This window comes from Scardinius erythrophthalmus (genome assembly GCF_964197995.2).
Source record: "Scardinius erythrophthalmus genome assembly, chromosome: 3".
In the NCBI taxonomy this organism is placed as follows: domain Eukaryota; kingdom Metazoa; phylum Chordata; class Actinopteri; order Cypriniformes; family Leuciscidae; genus Scardinius; species Scardinius erythrophthalmus.
This window is the reverse complement of record NC_138223.1, coordinates 40,341,820-40,356,307: the sequence shown is the minus strand read 5'-3', so window position 1 is coordinate 40,356,307 and position 14,488 is coordinate 40,341,820. Positions and strand designations below refer to the sequence as shown.

The 14,488-nt window shown below is 37.2% G+C and overlaps 1 protein-coding gene across 1 annotated transcript; it reads left to right on the top strand.

Moving 5' to 3' along the window:
* Nucleotides 1-748: 748 nt before the first annotated feature.
* Nucleotides 749-11,467, top strand: tsga10 (testis specific, 10; the record flags this gene model as incomplete). The annotated part of the gene is made up of 17 exons (XM_081360914.1): nucleotides 749-829; nucleotides 912-1,067; nucleotides 2,520-2,699; nucleotides 2,904-2,981; nucleotides 4,822-4,973; nucleotides 5,141-5,256; nucleotides 5,891-6,045; nucleotides 6,158-6,213; nucleotides 6,347-6,367; nucleotides 7,635-7,803; nucleotides 7,981-8,091; nucleotides 8,222-8,407; nucleotides 8,814-8,981; nucleotides 9,215-9,417; nucleotides 9,506-9,610; nucleotides 11,015-11,197; nucleotides 11,293-11,467. 17 exons carry the CDS (start codon nucleotides 749-751, stop codon nucleotides 11,321-11,323), a joined length of 2,151 nt encoding a protein of 716 aa, XP_081217040.1. The 3' UTR covers nucleotides 11,324-11,467.
* Between the last annotated feature and the right edge of the window lie 3,021 nt (nucleotides 11,468-14,488).

Below are 14,488 nucleotides of genomic sequence, written 5' to 3'. Positions count from 1 at the left end.
GTGTGAATGATTTGTGTGCCAGTATAACATTGCTGTCAATGCAAAACATACTACTTTTAGTGCATGTTGTTGTTTGCAACTATTATCAGTAAATATTAAAATACTAAAATACACCATACTTATGTTTTATTGTTGCACGAGACGCATTTTCAGTGACGTGCAGCCGTAGTATCTCAGTTGCCATGCCAACGTCGTTGTGGTTTAATTTGATCAATTTTGCTTGAGAAAACTTGCTTTTAGTAAGTCCGAATAAGATTATTTTGTATAAACAAGTCAATTTAGAGATGCTCTATTGAGATGTAATAGTTTTCAATCTCCATCGAAATGTGTGTGTTTCTTTGTGAAGTATTAATTCAATAAAATGTCTTCATACACAGCCAGGAACCAAACTTGAGCATAAATGAATGACTGGTAAAACATTAAATTTACTGAAAATCATTTGTGAGGCATAGGATTCTCCCTGTATGCTATTTTTACTTCGGTTGTATTGGAATTTTGATGTTTATAGGTTGTAGTAACATTGTAGTCCCAGCAGGTGGCGCAATAGTCAAACTGGACCAGAGAGCCTGAAGTGAACTAAGAACATGATGTTGAGATGTTGCTTTAGGCCAGCCATGAAAGACTAATGTTTTAAATGAATGGTCTCCAAATGCACCTATCCTGTTCCTCACTACTTGAACAGCTGGAATATAAATTCTTTGTTTCTCAATCTTCTGATCCAGCTAAGGAGGCCGAGGCACTGGGAAAGATGCTGAGGGCCCGTCGCTCCACCAGCCCCGTCAAAGGGGCATCTACCCATCGCAGTCCCACCAGACACTCACCTGTTAAAGTACTAATAATCCATCACTGCAGTAATATTAGTGATTAGTTTCTTTTAATGCGAAAAGGAACTCTCTCTCTCTCCTTTAAAGGGTGGCACGTATGATTCAGAGCTGATGAGGGTGTTGCGGGAAAGAGATGAACTGCAAAACATGTTGGAGAAAAATGAGCGGCATCTCTCAGAGATCCAGGCCAATATTAAAGTGCTCACAGCCGAACGGGACAAGACCAGAATGCACTACCAGCAGGTACACAACACCAAACTTCCCAGAATTCTTGAATCAGGTTGATGTGCTCAAATTGGGCATGACACACACACACACACACACACACACACAGACACACACACACACACACACACACACATAGTATAAAACAACGAAAACCACATAGATGATTCTTAGTGGCTGATGTTTAACTTATTTAAACTATGTAACTATGTTTCTAACTTTAACTTTAACTTATGTCACTGAGGTATAGACAGTAAACGATTTTAAATAATGTTATTATTTTTTCAGTATATTTATTATATATTTATTAGCATATAGTCATTATTAGTATTATAATATTTTAATCATTTGTTTTGGCTTCACTACAATGAAAATATACAGCAAAAACAATTATTTAATTTATACTGATTACAATATTTATATATATATACTGTATGTATATATATATATATATATAGATATAGATATATAGACACACACACACACACACATATATATATATATATATATATATACAGTATATCATACAGTATAATAGTAGTATTACTTGACAGATAATATTTTGATAATTTGTTTTGGCTTGACTACAGTGACAATATACAGTAAATATATATATATATATATTTATATATTAGGGCTGTCAAACGATTAATCGCGATTAATCGCATCCAAAATAAAAGTTTGTGTTTACATAATTTATGTCTGTGTACGGAGTATAATTATTTTATAATTATTTTTATTTTATAGAAAATAATTATACACCGTACACACACATGTATTATGTAAAAACAAACTTTTATTTTGGATGTGATTTATCGCGATTAATCGTTAGACAGCCCTAATATATATATATATATATATATAGATAGATAGATAGATAGATAGATAGATAGATAGATAGATAGATAGATAGATAGATAGATAGATAGATAGATAGATAGATAGATATAGATATAGATAGATAGATTTATAGATAGATTTTTACAGTGTATATGTATATATATATATATGCCAGATAATATTATGATCATTTGTTTTGGCTTTACTACAATAACAATATACTGTACAAACAATTCTTTAATTTTATATTATTTATAATATTAAATTATTAAAAAAATATTCATTTATATTTTATATTATATTCACAATATTTTAGAGCAATATTTTTTGCATATGCATCAAATTTAGTTGGATTAAATTATTATAAAAAATATATAATATATATAATATAAATACACTTTATATGTATAGTTGTAATATTGGGGATATTATTTGCCATGTATACAGTATATTTTAACAATTTGACTTCACTACAATGACAATATACAATAAAAAAAAAAAAAAAAAAAAAATGGAAACAACATATTTTCACTCATAATATTCTTTCTAACACAGAAAGAAAGCACTCCCCAGTTATACATCCAGTATCTCATGATCCCACTAAACAATGTGCCCTAACTCCCCCTGCAGGCTCAAGAGGAGATAGCAGCTCTACGGCGGGAGGTGATGAAGTCAAAGGCAGCGCGAGGGCCCAAGAGCAGCGTGACCCCTCAGAGCATCCTGAAGCGAGTGGAGGCCGAACGGGACGAGGCCACAACGGACCTCAACCGCATGACCACGGAGAGAGACAGCCTGAGAGAGAGACTCAAGGTATGATCTCCAGCAGCCTGCATCACATTCATGCACATCCTCCTAATGAAGATGTTATTTAGGAGCACTAAAGGAAAATCACTTACGCACTAGAGTACAGTAATAAATTGAGTCATCTCACTGGGGATAATACCAGGAGAGAGGTGTTCTTTTTTTAGCCTGCTGAGTGTATGTGTGTTCCCTTTGAACTGCACGTGTCCTCAGATCTCTCAGGAGACAGCCATCAGCGAGAGAGCTCACCTGGAGCAGAGGGTGGAGGACCTGCAGGCTGCTGTACTCACAGTAAGAGCTCTGTGTTAATTCGACATAATGTACTTACTATAGTTCAGAGGAAAGCAAAATCACCTATCAGATCTCAATTGTTTCTTTCAGACAGCAATATGATTAAATGGAGACCTATTTAAGCCTAGTGGGATCTGTTTTTGAACTGAACTCAGATTTGAACTCAACATTTGCATAAAATTTGATCAAAACCAAACTATATGTATGAACTGCTATCCACATTGTTTATTCTTTCTGTTATGACACTTAAAATAAGATTCCATTTGTTAATATTAGATAACTACATTAATTGGCACGAACTAACAATGACAAATACTTCTAATCTTAGTTAATGTTAAGTTTTACATTTGTTAATTCGTACTTAAAACCAAAAGTTGTATAGTGTTATTGGTAACACTTTACAATAAGGTTTCATTAGGTGACATTAATAATGCAATAACTAACAATGAACAATACATTTGTTACAATGTTAATGTTAGTTAATAATAATACAACTATTAATTGTTAGTTCTTGTTTGGTCAAGTCCATTAAATAATATTAAATTCCATTAAATAACTTTTGATTTGACTAAAGTATTAGTAAATTAACATGTTTTCATTGTTAGTTCATGTTAACTAATGCTAATAATAGACCCGAGTTAACTTGAACTAACAATGAACAGTTGTATTTTTATTAACTTTTATTAACGTCAACTAAGATAAAATTCTGTAACTAATGTGTTTACTTTTTAGTTAATGTTAACTAATTGGACCTAATTGTAAACTTTTACCCTTTCTGTCTAACAACAGTTGTCTCATTTGTTTCTCTGTTTATTTCTTTATTTCTAAGACAATTTAGGAATAATATTGAGAAAATGTATACTTGAATTCAAAACTACGTGCATTATGTGCATTATGAAAGCTCTAAGCAATATAATTTTCCTCTGGGCTATACCATACTACACAATATCAAAAAGTATCATAGTATAACATATTGTACCATACTGCACAGTCCTATACTGTTTCACTATATTATACTATACTACACAACACTACACTACACTAAACTATGCTACACTACGCTAAACTACACTACGCTACACTACACTAAACTACGCTACGCTACACTAAACTACACTAAACTACACTACACTACACTAAACTACACTACGTTACACTACACTAAACTACACTACGCTACAGTACGCTACACTACGCTACGCTACGCTAAACTACGCTACGCTACACTACACTACACTAAACTACGCTACGCTACACTAAACTACACTACACTACACTACACTAAACTACAGTACGCTACACTACGCTACGCTACGCTAAACTACGCTACGCTACGCTACACTACGCTACACTAAACTACGCTACGCTACACTAAACTACACTACACTACACTACACTAAACTACAGTACGCTACACTACGCTACGCTACGCTAAACTACGCTACGCTACGCTACGCTACACTAAACTACGCTACGCTACGCTACACGAAACTACACTACACTACACTAAACTACACTACGCTACACTACACTACACTACACTAAGCTACGCTATGCTACACTTAACTACACTACACTACACTAAACTACACTACGCTACACTACGCGAAACTACTCGAAACTACGCTAAGCTACACTACACTACGTTAAACTATACTACGCTACACTACGCTAAGCTAAGCTAAGCTAAGCTACGCTACGCTACGCTACGCTACGCTAAACTACACTACACTACACTACACTACACTATACTATACTATACTATACTATAGTATAAAGTGTAGTTATTGTCATAGACAATTATTGTTAAGGACTGGTGTCATTGTTCTGTGTGTCCCAGCTGGAGCAGGAGCGGGGGGAACAGAGAAGCAGGCAAGCACAGATGAGGGAGACCATGATGGGTCTGGAGGAGGAAGTTCACACGCTGGGGCGAAAACTCAGTGCCAGTGAGGACGAACTCAGCCACTTCAGAAATGAGTGCAGCAGCCTCAGGTACAATCAAAAACAACTAGCGTAGATGTGTCCGTAGAAAGTAGATTTAAAGCCGGTTTTGTTAGTTTAGTACTTTGAATATTAATTAATTTGTGTGTGTGTGTGTGTGTGTGTGTGTGTGTGTGTGTGTGTGTGTGTGTGTGTGTGTGTGTGTGTGTGTGTATCAGACTGGAAAATACTCAGGTGGAAAGTTCTCTGAGTGAGAATCAGCGGAGACTGACCAGCAGGATTGGAGATCTACAAAACGCTCAGGAGAGAAATCAAATACTGGATGAGAAGAACAGTGAGAAAACCAAACAATACATTTAATCTGTGCTTTTATTAGACAGTTGCATTTATTTATCAGTATATAGGTAGACTGGTTAGATCTATCTAGATAGGTTGGATTAAATTGATCAAAAGTGACAGTAAAAACATTTATAATGTGACAAAATATTTCTGTTTCAAATAAATGTTTTAAAAGTTTAACTAAAGTTTAACAACCATTTTTACAAAAAATATTAATCAGCAAAACTTTTTGTTTTTTAAACATTGATACAGTTATAAGAAATGTTACTTGAGCATCAAATCATCATATTAGAATGATTTCTGAAGGATCATGTGACACTGAAGACTGGAGTAATGATGCTTTGATCACAGGAATAAATGACATTTTATAATATATTCACATAGAAAACAGTTCTTTTAAGTTGTAATAATATTTCACAATATTACAGTTTTTACTGTATTTGTAATGAAATAAATGCAGTCTTGGTGAGCAGAAGAGACTCTTTCAAAAACTTTAAGAAATCTCACTGACTCCACACTTTTTAATGGTGGTGTATCCTGTTTTTGGATGAATTTATTGAATTAATCAGTTGGATACTTGCAGTAATGTCCGTGTTTAAAGAGTGTATGTGTGTCACTGTGTGTTTCAGACTCTCTCCTGAGGCAGGTGACCGCTCTGCGGGAGGAAGTGAACACACTGAGAGGTACAATCTCAGAGCTGGACCAGCACAGAGACACACTGCAGGAACAGCTGGAGAAAAAATCAGATCTGCTCAGCACAGCAAATGACCAGATAGATGACAAGGTACCATCCTACTTACACATACAGAAGTTAAACTCACAGATTTTTGGTTGGTTTTAGGTTGCTTGCTTTCCAGTTAGTTAGTACGTTTGTTGATATTGTTATTTATTTGCAGGAGAAAACCATTAGGAGTTTGAAGCTGAGAACCGAGGATCTTGAGACAGCTCTAATGTAAGTTCTGTTCATTTTCACAGATTAGGAGACAGTCATGTGTATTGATTTTGAGACCATAATGATTAAAATGATGCCAAAGTTCTGTATAACATAAGCTTGCTTACTTTATTATTTTCTTTTCATTTCACAGTGTGTTATGTTCACCATCCAGGTATAAGCTTAATGCTACTGTATCATAATTAGACTATAGTCTATAGCCATAGCTGTTCTTGACTGTGGCGCATGCTTATTATTACGCAGCTCTCTGGAATACTTGATTCTGATTGGTCAGTTTCAACATTGAGTGGTTACTGATGCTAAATATTTGACATGCCATTGTCCATGGCAACATACCAATGCTACTTTAATATCATGCAAAGCTTCACCCTGTCAGGGTTTATTTTGCGATAATGACCAGTGGCTGTACATTATCCCTTACATAGTCACCTGGGTACAAAATGTATCATTTCCTAGAATGTTTTTGTGTAGTTTCTCCTTTATATACAGTACATTCAAATGTTTGGGGTTGGTAAGATTAACTTTTTTTTAATAAGTCTCTTATGCTCACCAAGGCTTTTGTTTATTTGATGAAAAACACAGTAAAACAGTAATATTGTGAAATATTATTACAATATTTTTTTTTCCATTTTAATATATTTGAAAATGTAATGTGATTCAAAGCTGAATTTTCAGCATCATTACTCCAGCAGTGTCACATGATCATATCTCCTTTCTTTTTATTACCAATGTTGAAAACCATTGTGCTGCTTAATATTTAAAATATAAATATTTTATAGAATTATAAATGTCTTTAATGCAATTTAATGCATCCTTGCTAATTAATTCCTTTCAAAAGGGGGAAAAAAGATCTTACTGACTCCAAACTTTTGAACCATAGTGTTGTTTCCTCTGTGGATATCTGGGTATATGAGTGTATGCTTATGTGATATATTAGTATAGGAAAAGATGTATGATTATGATGATATGTGACCCTGGATCACAAAACCAGTCAGCCAACAATACATTGCATGGGTCAATATTATAGATTTTTCTTTTATGCCAAAAATCATAAGGATATTAAGATCATGTTCCATGAAGATATTTTGTACATTTCCTACCGTTAATATATCAAACATTTATTTATTTGAGTGAATGCAGCACAATTGCGAACATTAATGGTCAACTTTAAAGGCGATTTTCTCAATGTTTCGATTTTTTGCACCCTCAGATTCCAGATTTTCAAATAGTTGTATCTCGGCCAAATATTGTTCTATCCTAACACACCATAAATCAATGGAAAGCTTATGTATTCAGCTTTCAGATGATGTATAAATCTCAATTTCGAAAAATTGACCCATGTGACTGGTTTTGTGGTCCAGGGTCACATATATGAATGACTATGGAAAAATGAGGATAACGATGTGACTTCCTGTCCGCAGATCTCTGAAGGAGACCGCAGCTGGCAGAGAAAGAGAGCTGGATGTTCTGAGGAGGAAGTTGTCAGACTCTGAAAAAGAAATGGGTGCAGTGATGAAAGTCAAACATGCCACGTCGCAAGAGAACGATCAGCTGAAGGATGACCTTGACAAAGCACATCTGGAAAATCAGGTACCAAACTTTTGCTCAAGGGCATTCCAATAAATGAGGTAACAAGACATCCAACTTTCTTTCTTTCTTTCTTTCTTTCTTTCTTTCTTTCTTTCTTTCTTTCTTTCTTTCTTTCTTTCTTTCTTTCTTTCTTTCTTTCTTTCTTTCTTTCTTTCTTTCTTTCTTTCTTTCTTTCAGACTCTACAGCTCAAGCTGGATGAAGCTAATGAGGAATTAGAAGACTTGCAGAGAAAAGTGCAAGATCACGTTTCTGACATTTCACGCACTGAAGATCTTTTGTCTGCTAAGGTAAAGTCCCTCAAACTAAAAAGCTAAATGGATGACAAGCATGTTCTATGGCTAAAGGTGAATTTGAGTATTGTGTTGTCATTGGCATAGTTATAATCTGTTTTGTTTGTTCTTGTTTTCTGCCCTTAAGGAGCGCGAGTGCAGGGAACTGCAAGAGTCTCGAAGGAAAGCGTCTCTTCAGCTGGAAAGCTGGGAGGCACAGGCCCGGCATGCTGAAACCACTGTCATCGAACTCCGTCTTGAGCTTCACAACTCTAACTTGGAGATACTTCGACTCAAAGAAAGAGCAGATAGCCTGGAGAGCAGCTTGCAACAGGTCACTTGGTCATCATGATGTTGGTGGTTAAAAGGATAATTCATTTTTGGGTGAACTATCCCTTTAATATGCAGGAGATTCTCAACTCAACCGACATGCACACTACAAGACTGAAGCTTTTTGAAGTCTCAGATCATTGCAAACCCATAGCCAGAGGTGTAAAGTCCAGTCCTGCCATATATTTATTCCAGCCATTTCACTAATATCTCCTGGCTGAAAAACTGTGCTAATTAGCAAATCCAGGTGATTGAAACAAAATACTGAGGAGGACTTTTACTTTCTGAACCTGGACTTTACACCTCTGCCCACATCATTTGTCTGTCGCTAATGCTCTTCAGTTTGCTAGTGTGCACGTGGCTTTAGTCACCTCAATCTCTCAAAAATTGTGATTTGTTGCCGTGTCCAGGCACTGAGTGCAGAGCGGAGCTGTAATAGTCAGCTGTCTCAGCTGAACCGAAAGATGATTCACATGGAGGAAGATCTGCGTCAGGCCCAGACTGAGCGCACTCAGATGCAGACTGACCTAGAAAAAACACGAGAGCTCTGCGTCAAACTGGATGCAGGCAAAGAGAATGTGAGTGCTCAGATTGGTTTATATCAGTCTGTCAGTAAAACGATACTACCTACTTGATGTCAGGCCAACAACTGTAACAAAAGCAGGATTAGAACAAATGTTATTCAGCGTTCAGAAAAGTTAAAGTTATGTTTCCCCGGCTTGGTTCGACAAAATTGCCTGTGGGAAACAAAACAGGGACAAACTGAAATTGAAGTGAGATGTAAATCATGTAAATGTTCTCATCCACACAGGTGCAGCGTGAGCTGGAGTCAAGCCGCTCTGAGGCGGAGCTGTTACAGAAGCAGCTGACCGGTGAACGTCTGTCGGTTCAGACTTTGGAGAGCCTGCTGGTGTCCTCGCGTGAAATGGGGTTACAGAGGCAGCTCACCTTTCAGGAAAGACAGACAGATATACAAATTCTCAAGGACAAACTCAGCATGGCTGACAGCAAAGCGTGAGTGCACATACGGCATTTCATGGGGCACAGCAGCTGTTTCTTGTCTTTCTCTCTGTCTTCATGTCCACTTTTTTGCTGTCTCTAGGAGTTCTCAGAGTAGGGAAATGGCTCAGCTGAGGACACGATCCGCTCAGCTGGAGGCAGATCTCGAGATGACGAAGAGACATCTGTCTACTGAGCGCTTTGAAAGGTGAGACGCACACCTAAAGGGGACCTATTGTATCCCTTTTACAAAGTCTTGATCATGCTTGAATGTTAAAACAACAGATTATCTTTCACTGTGTGCGCTCAGTCTGGGCCTGACGCAGATCTTCCTCCATGTGAATCATCTTTCGGTTCAGATGAGACAGCTATTTGACATTGTTGCAGCACCTCTCTTCTCAGTCTGTCAGTAACGCTCATAGACAGTATAAGAAATGGACACAGCGACCCCATTGGATTCAACGGAGAAAAGTGAAGTCAATAGAAACACTCACTTCCTGATGGTCGAGCGTACTGCGCAGACTCAAACTGAGCTTGACGATGTAGATGTGACGTGAGCAACTCGTCTGTCTTCTAGTAGCTGTGCCAAGAGAAATCTGAATCATTCCCTTACGAAACTTGCAGAGATGGAGAGTGTGAGTAGGAGCAGTAGCAACTTTTGCTAAGTATTCTGCTTAATTATTTTGTCATTTTGCCTCCACGTCCTCCCGATTGCCCGCGAGCTTCTCCTCCTGTCCATACGGTAATCTCTCTACTGTGCGACAGAGAGTCGCGTGGTTATGACGCAATCGTTAGCCTATTTTTACAAAAAACTGCTTCTACGGGGCCATAACGTAAGATACAAGGTAATGGAGCCTTTTATACATTTTCGTGTTTCTTTAGAAATAAATAATGGACAAATGGAGTCTTTAAACGCCTCAGATGTAAAGTTATTCGCTGTCAAAGTGACGCCAAAATGAATGGAATGCTAACAGCAGGTGAGGGTCTGCTAATCAATGGCGGCACCCGGGGAAGCTTCAGTTTTTTCTGAAACATTGGCCACCTGGTAACGCTCTGTTTAGTTCCTGTCTCTATGAAGCTCCTCCTTCTGAAAAGCACTTTGTGCTCTGATTGGGCGGCTGGATCAGTGTGTTGTGATTGGTCTACCATTTTGAGCATGTTTGTGATTTTGAGATGTCACGCTCCTTACCATAGCTACGAGTTTCAGCACACTTTGCAACTCAACCAGGCTTCGCCACCTTTTTTGCGTATGCTTTTGGCAGGAATTATTTAAATGAGGAATACAGTGACATGTATGTTCTCGGAAGAAAACTCAAAACTACAATGGAGGCGTTTCAGGGAGTTCAGGAACAGTACGCACTGATATAGGGAATAACTCCCTTTGAAGCGACTTTGTGCTTTGTAACTTTGCAGACCTTTTTCATGCTCACACAGCAAACATTACACACTAAAGCATAATAGGACCTCTATAAAGGGATTGTGAAAATTCTGTATTTACTCATCCTCATGTTTTTCCAGTTCCAGTATTGAATATATTTATTTCTTTGTGGTTTGAACAATGATGACTTAGGATTTGAATGTCCATATGTTCCTCTCTCTCTCTCTCTATCAGGGAGCGGGCAGTACAGGAGCTGCGCAGGCAGGGTCTCTCAGCTGTTTCTCCCGTCCTCTCCTCCACCATGCGCTCCTCGTCCACTTGCCGCCATCGGTCTCTGAGTCCTCAAAGATCATGGTCTCCAGAACGCTCTCATCACGGCACACCTGACCCACTGCTTATGTCCCACTACCCTGACAGGTGCGCTCCAGTGGCAGATTTGTCATTCTAGGTTTAAGTAAATGAACAACTGGTTGTTATATTCAGTTAATTATGATATGTTTACGCTTTAACAGGAATCTGACTTTCAGGGACCTTTATGACTGAGAAGATCTGAATCCTCCAATCATCCATGTTTTGGCTGGGATCACTAACTTCATGTGCTTATGTCTTGGATTCTCTCTGAAGACAATCAACAGACTCTGATCTTATAAGATTTACTGTGATGTTTTTAATAAATCAGACTTTTCTAACTATAATTTTTACTGTTTTGCTGAAACTGACATTGATGCACACAGAGTTAATGTTGTAAATAGTGGTTTGATGATAATGGATTTTCCATGTTTAAGCATATTTCTACAAAAAAAGACATTTTAAATGTTTCATTTTTTTGTAGATTTGTATTTATTTATTCAGTGTTGCCAGACGACCTCTAAAAAAAAAAAAAACGATCTAAAAAAAAATGTGTTATCTCTATTTTTGTGTTATTTGTTAGGGTAGTGGCAATGCTAGTCGTCGTCTTTATAATCCCTGAAGTTAAAGCATAAATAACAAGCAAGAAAGAAAAGCTCATTAGAAGAAGCGCACCTGTACACTTCATCGCGTCATGTTTCGTCATCATGTGGGTGTGGCCAATCAAGTGAGCTCACTAGTTTCGTTCAGTCTCGTGAGCTGCGCGAGTGTTTTTGATGATCTTAGCGCAGGTGCGCGCTTCTGCATCTCCACTCCACAGAGGTAAGACATCCTTTTATGAGGCTGCTGTGGTTAGTTTTCTGTTCATATCCATCCTCTTCGCGGCTAATAGGCATGATAGTTTGGTGGGTTGTTTTAAAAATAAATAAATAAATAGACCCAGTCTGGAAAGAAACCATTTCAAGAAAACATCTTTGCGACGGCGATTTCCAACCATGATGAGATGTTGAACTTGAAAAGAAACAGTCTGTCTGTCTGTCTGTCTATCTATCTATCTATCTATCTATCTATCTATCTATCTATCTATCTATCTATCTATCTATCTATCTATCTATCTATCTATCTATCTATCTATCTATCTATCTATCTATCTATCTATCTCGTAGGCATTAAGTAGCCTACTTATACACGGTTGTATGTAGCCTATTGTAAAAACATTAGCAACTTTAAATTTGTGCAAATGTTGTTCTCCAAGTAGATGTCTTTCTCTAAGCAAGGGTAAAGGATGGGATAAAACCTTTTAGAGGATGTAAAGTCTAAGAAAGCCACCCTCAGATGTTAAAAATAATCTTTGAAATAGGCGATCAGAGATTTTAAAAGCCAACAAATAAAGATGCCCAATTCTGAATCTGAGTGCACACTGTTCCTCAGCTGATTATTTGATTCTGAAAAAGAGGTTTTGAATGAATACATTTCTGTGCGTCAGACTCATGTTCAAGTGATGCACTTGTTATTAGGATAGTGTGTTTAGTTAAGCATGGGTACATTAGATAGTAGATCATTATACTGTAAGACACATGGTTACTTACATGGTACATGGCTTCAACTTTCTAATTTATGTTTATGTTTATATGTTTCCTACAGTATTGTATATCTTATCACTACATATCATCTCAGATGCTTTAATCGCTCCCGTACTGCTGTTTATCAAGGGATCATGTTGTGATTGACCTCCTACACTTGTATTAAAACAGGTGTGTGATGTTTGATAGGAAGTATGTCTAGCTCACGTTAAAGTAATTATAATCCAAAGGTCAGTACGTTTAGGATGAATGCAGCGTTTAGGAGGGGTCAGGTAGCCTATATCTTCAAAACACAGTTAATGTTCAAGCAGATTAGTCACTCTATCTGTTGAGAAGTTAATGTTTGCAGAACGAGAACTAAACTGTCCTGAAAGGGAAAAAGATGAATGCAGAGCTTCAAGGATAAAACAAATGAGTGAATGAAGCGTACAGGTTTTACAGGTCTAGTATTATATTAGGTTATAAATAATAATAAATAATAAAAAAGTGCTGATATAGAGTGACCACAAAAAAGCAGTAGTGCCCTACTTGTACTTCTACAGGCTAGCTAGGGAACATTCTCAGAACTTTGGCTTATGTTCTTAGCACAAAAACATGGAAACATTTAAGTTGGACATTTTGATCTATCTAACGTTTTGTAAAGTCGTCATGAAACGGAAGTTGTGATAGTCTTTTCTTCCCTATAGTGTGACGTTTATCCGAATGAAACAGCTTCTCAAACAAGAATAAATGTAGGGTGGGACTTGATTTTGCCCATGGGGAATTGATTGGCTGGTTGTGGTTTGCTATTGGTTGATCTCATGTGAGTGACAGGTTGCTCCGCCCTCGTGCCTGTAAACACGTCATCAGAGAAGAGCTGTAAGAGGGAGGGGAAGTTATTTTGATTAAAGATTATGAGGGGCAAATTAATTTAAAATGAATGATGTGCGCAGAGAAATCATTCATAATAAATATTGCAATATTCCATAAAAAAATAAGAATTGTCCAACTTTATTTCATGGTGAATTTAAACATTATTACTTACTGCTTGCTTCAGTTCAGAGAACATTCAAAAGTAATGTTTCCATAATGTTTGTAAAGTGTTTTGAATGTTCAGAGTACTGTATGTTAGCAGAAAATTCTCAAACATATTGTTGTTAGCTGGGTATATCCTATTATATTTCTTATAGCCAACCTAAAAAAAAAAGCATTAGAAAAGTTTGTCAAGGGACTTTAATGAATTAACTGAATGTATCGCATGTCATACAGTGTACAAAGATGGCCTTGACTGCGTAGACTGCATTTCACCTGGGTAACGCAGTCCTTGAATTGACGCATTCATACCAAAAGAAAAGTAAAGGTCAAATCTGAAAGAAAGAAGAAGAAAAAAACCTAGAGAAACTGCGCCAGAGTGAGAGGGATGACATTTCTGGTGGAGTCTCAGGGTGTTGGGTTACATTAGGTCAAAACAACCGGTTGCCAACTACATTGTCTCCTCCTTTGGTTCCTCTTAAAGGATTCATTTAGCATCTTTATGAGCAGGCTGAAAGGTGGATTAAAACTTGTTGACATTCATTAATTGTGTAAGCTGTTGATTCAGAGCTTATTTTTGGAAAGGTCTTCTGGGAAACTCCTCCGGTGTCACCTGCACTGTTTGAACGTAAGCTAACCTCTGGGAGACAAACAAGATGGAAAGGAAATGATATCACACACAGCTAAACAGTCTCTATGTAAGCAATAATGTGTGAGAGGCTGAATAAGTCACGGCTGAAGGGCGTTGTTAGACACAACGCGACGC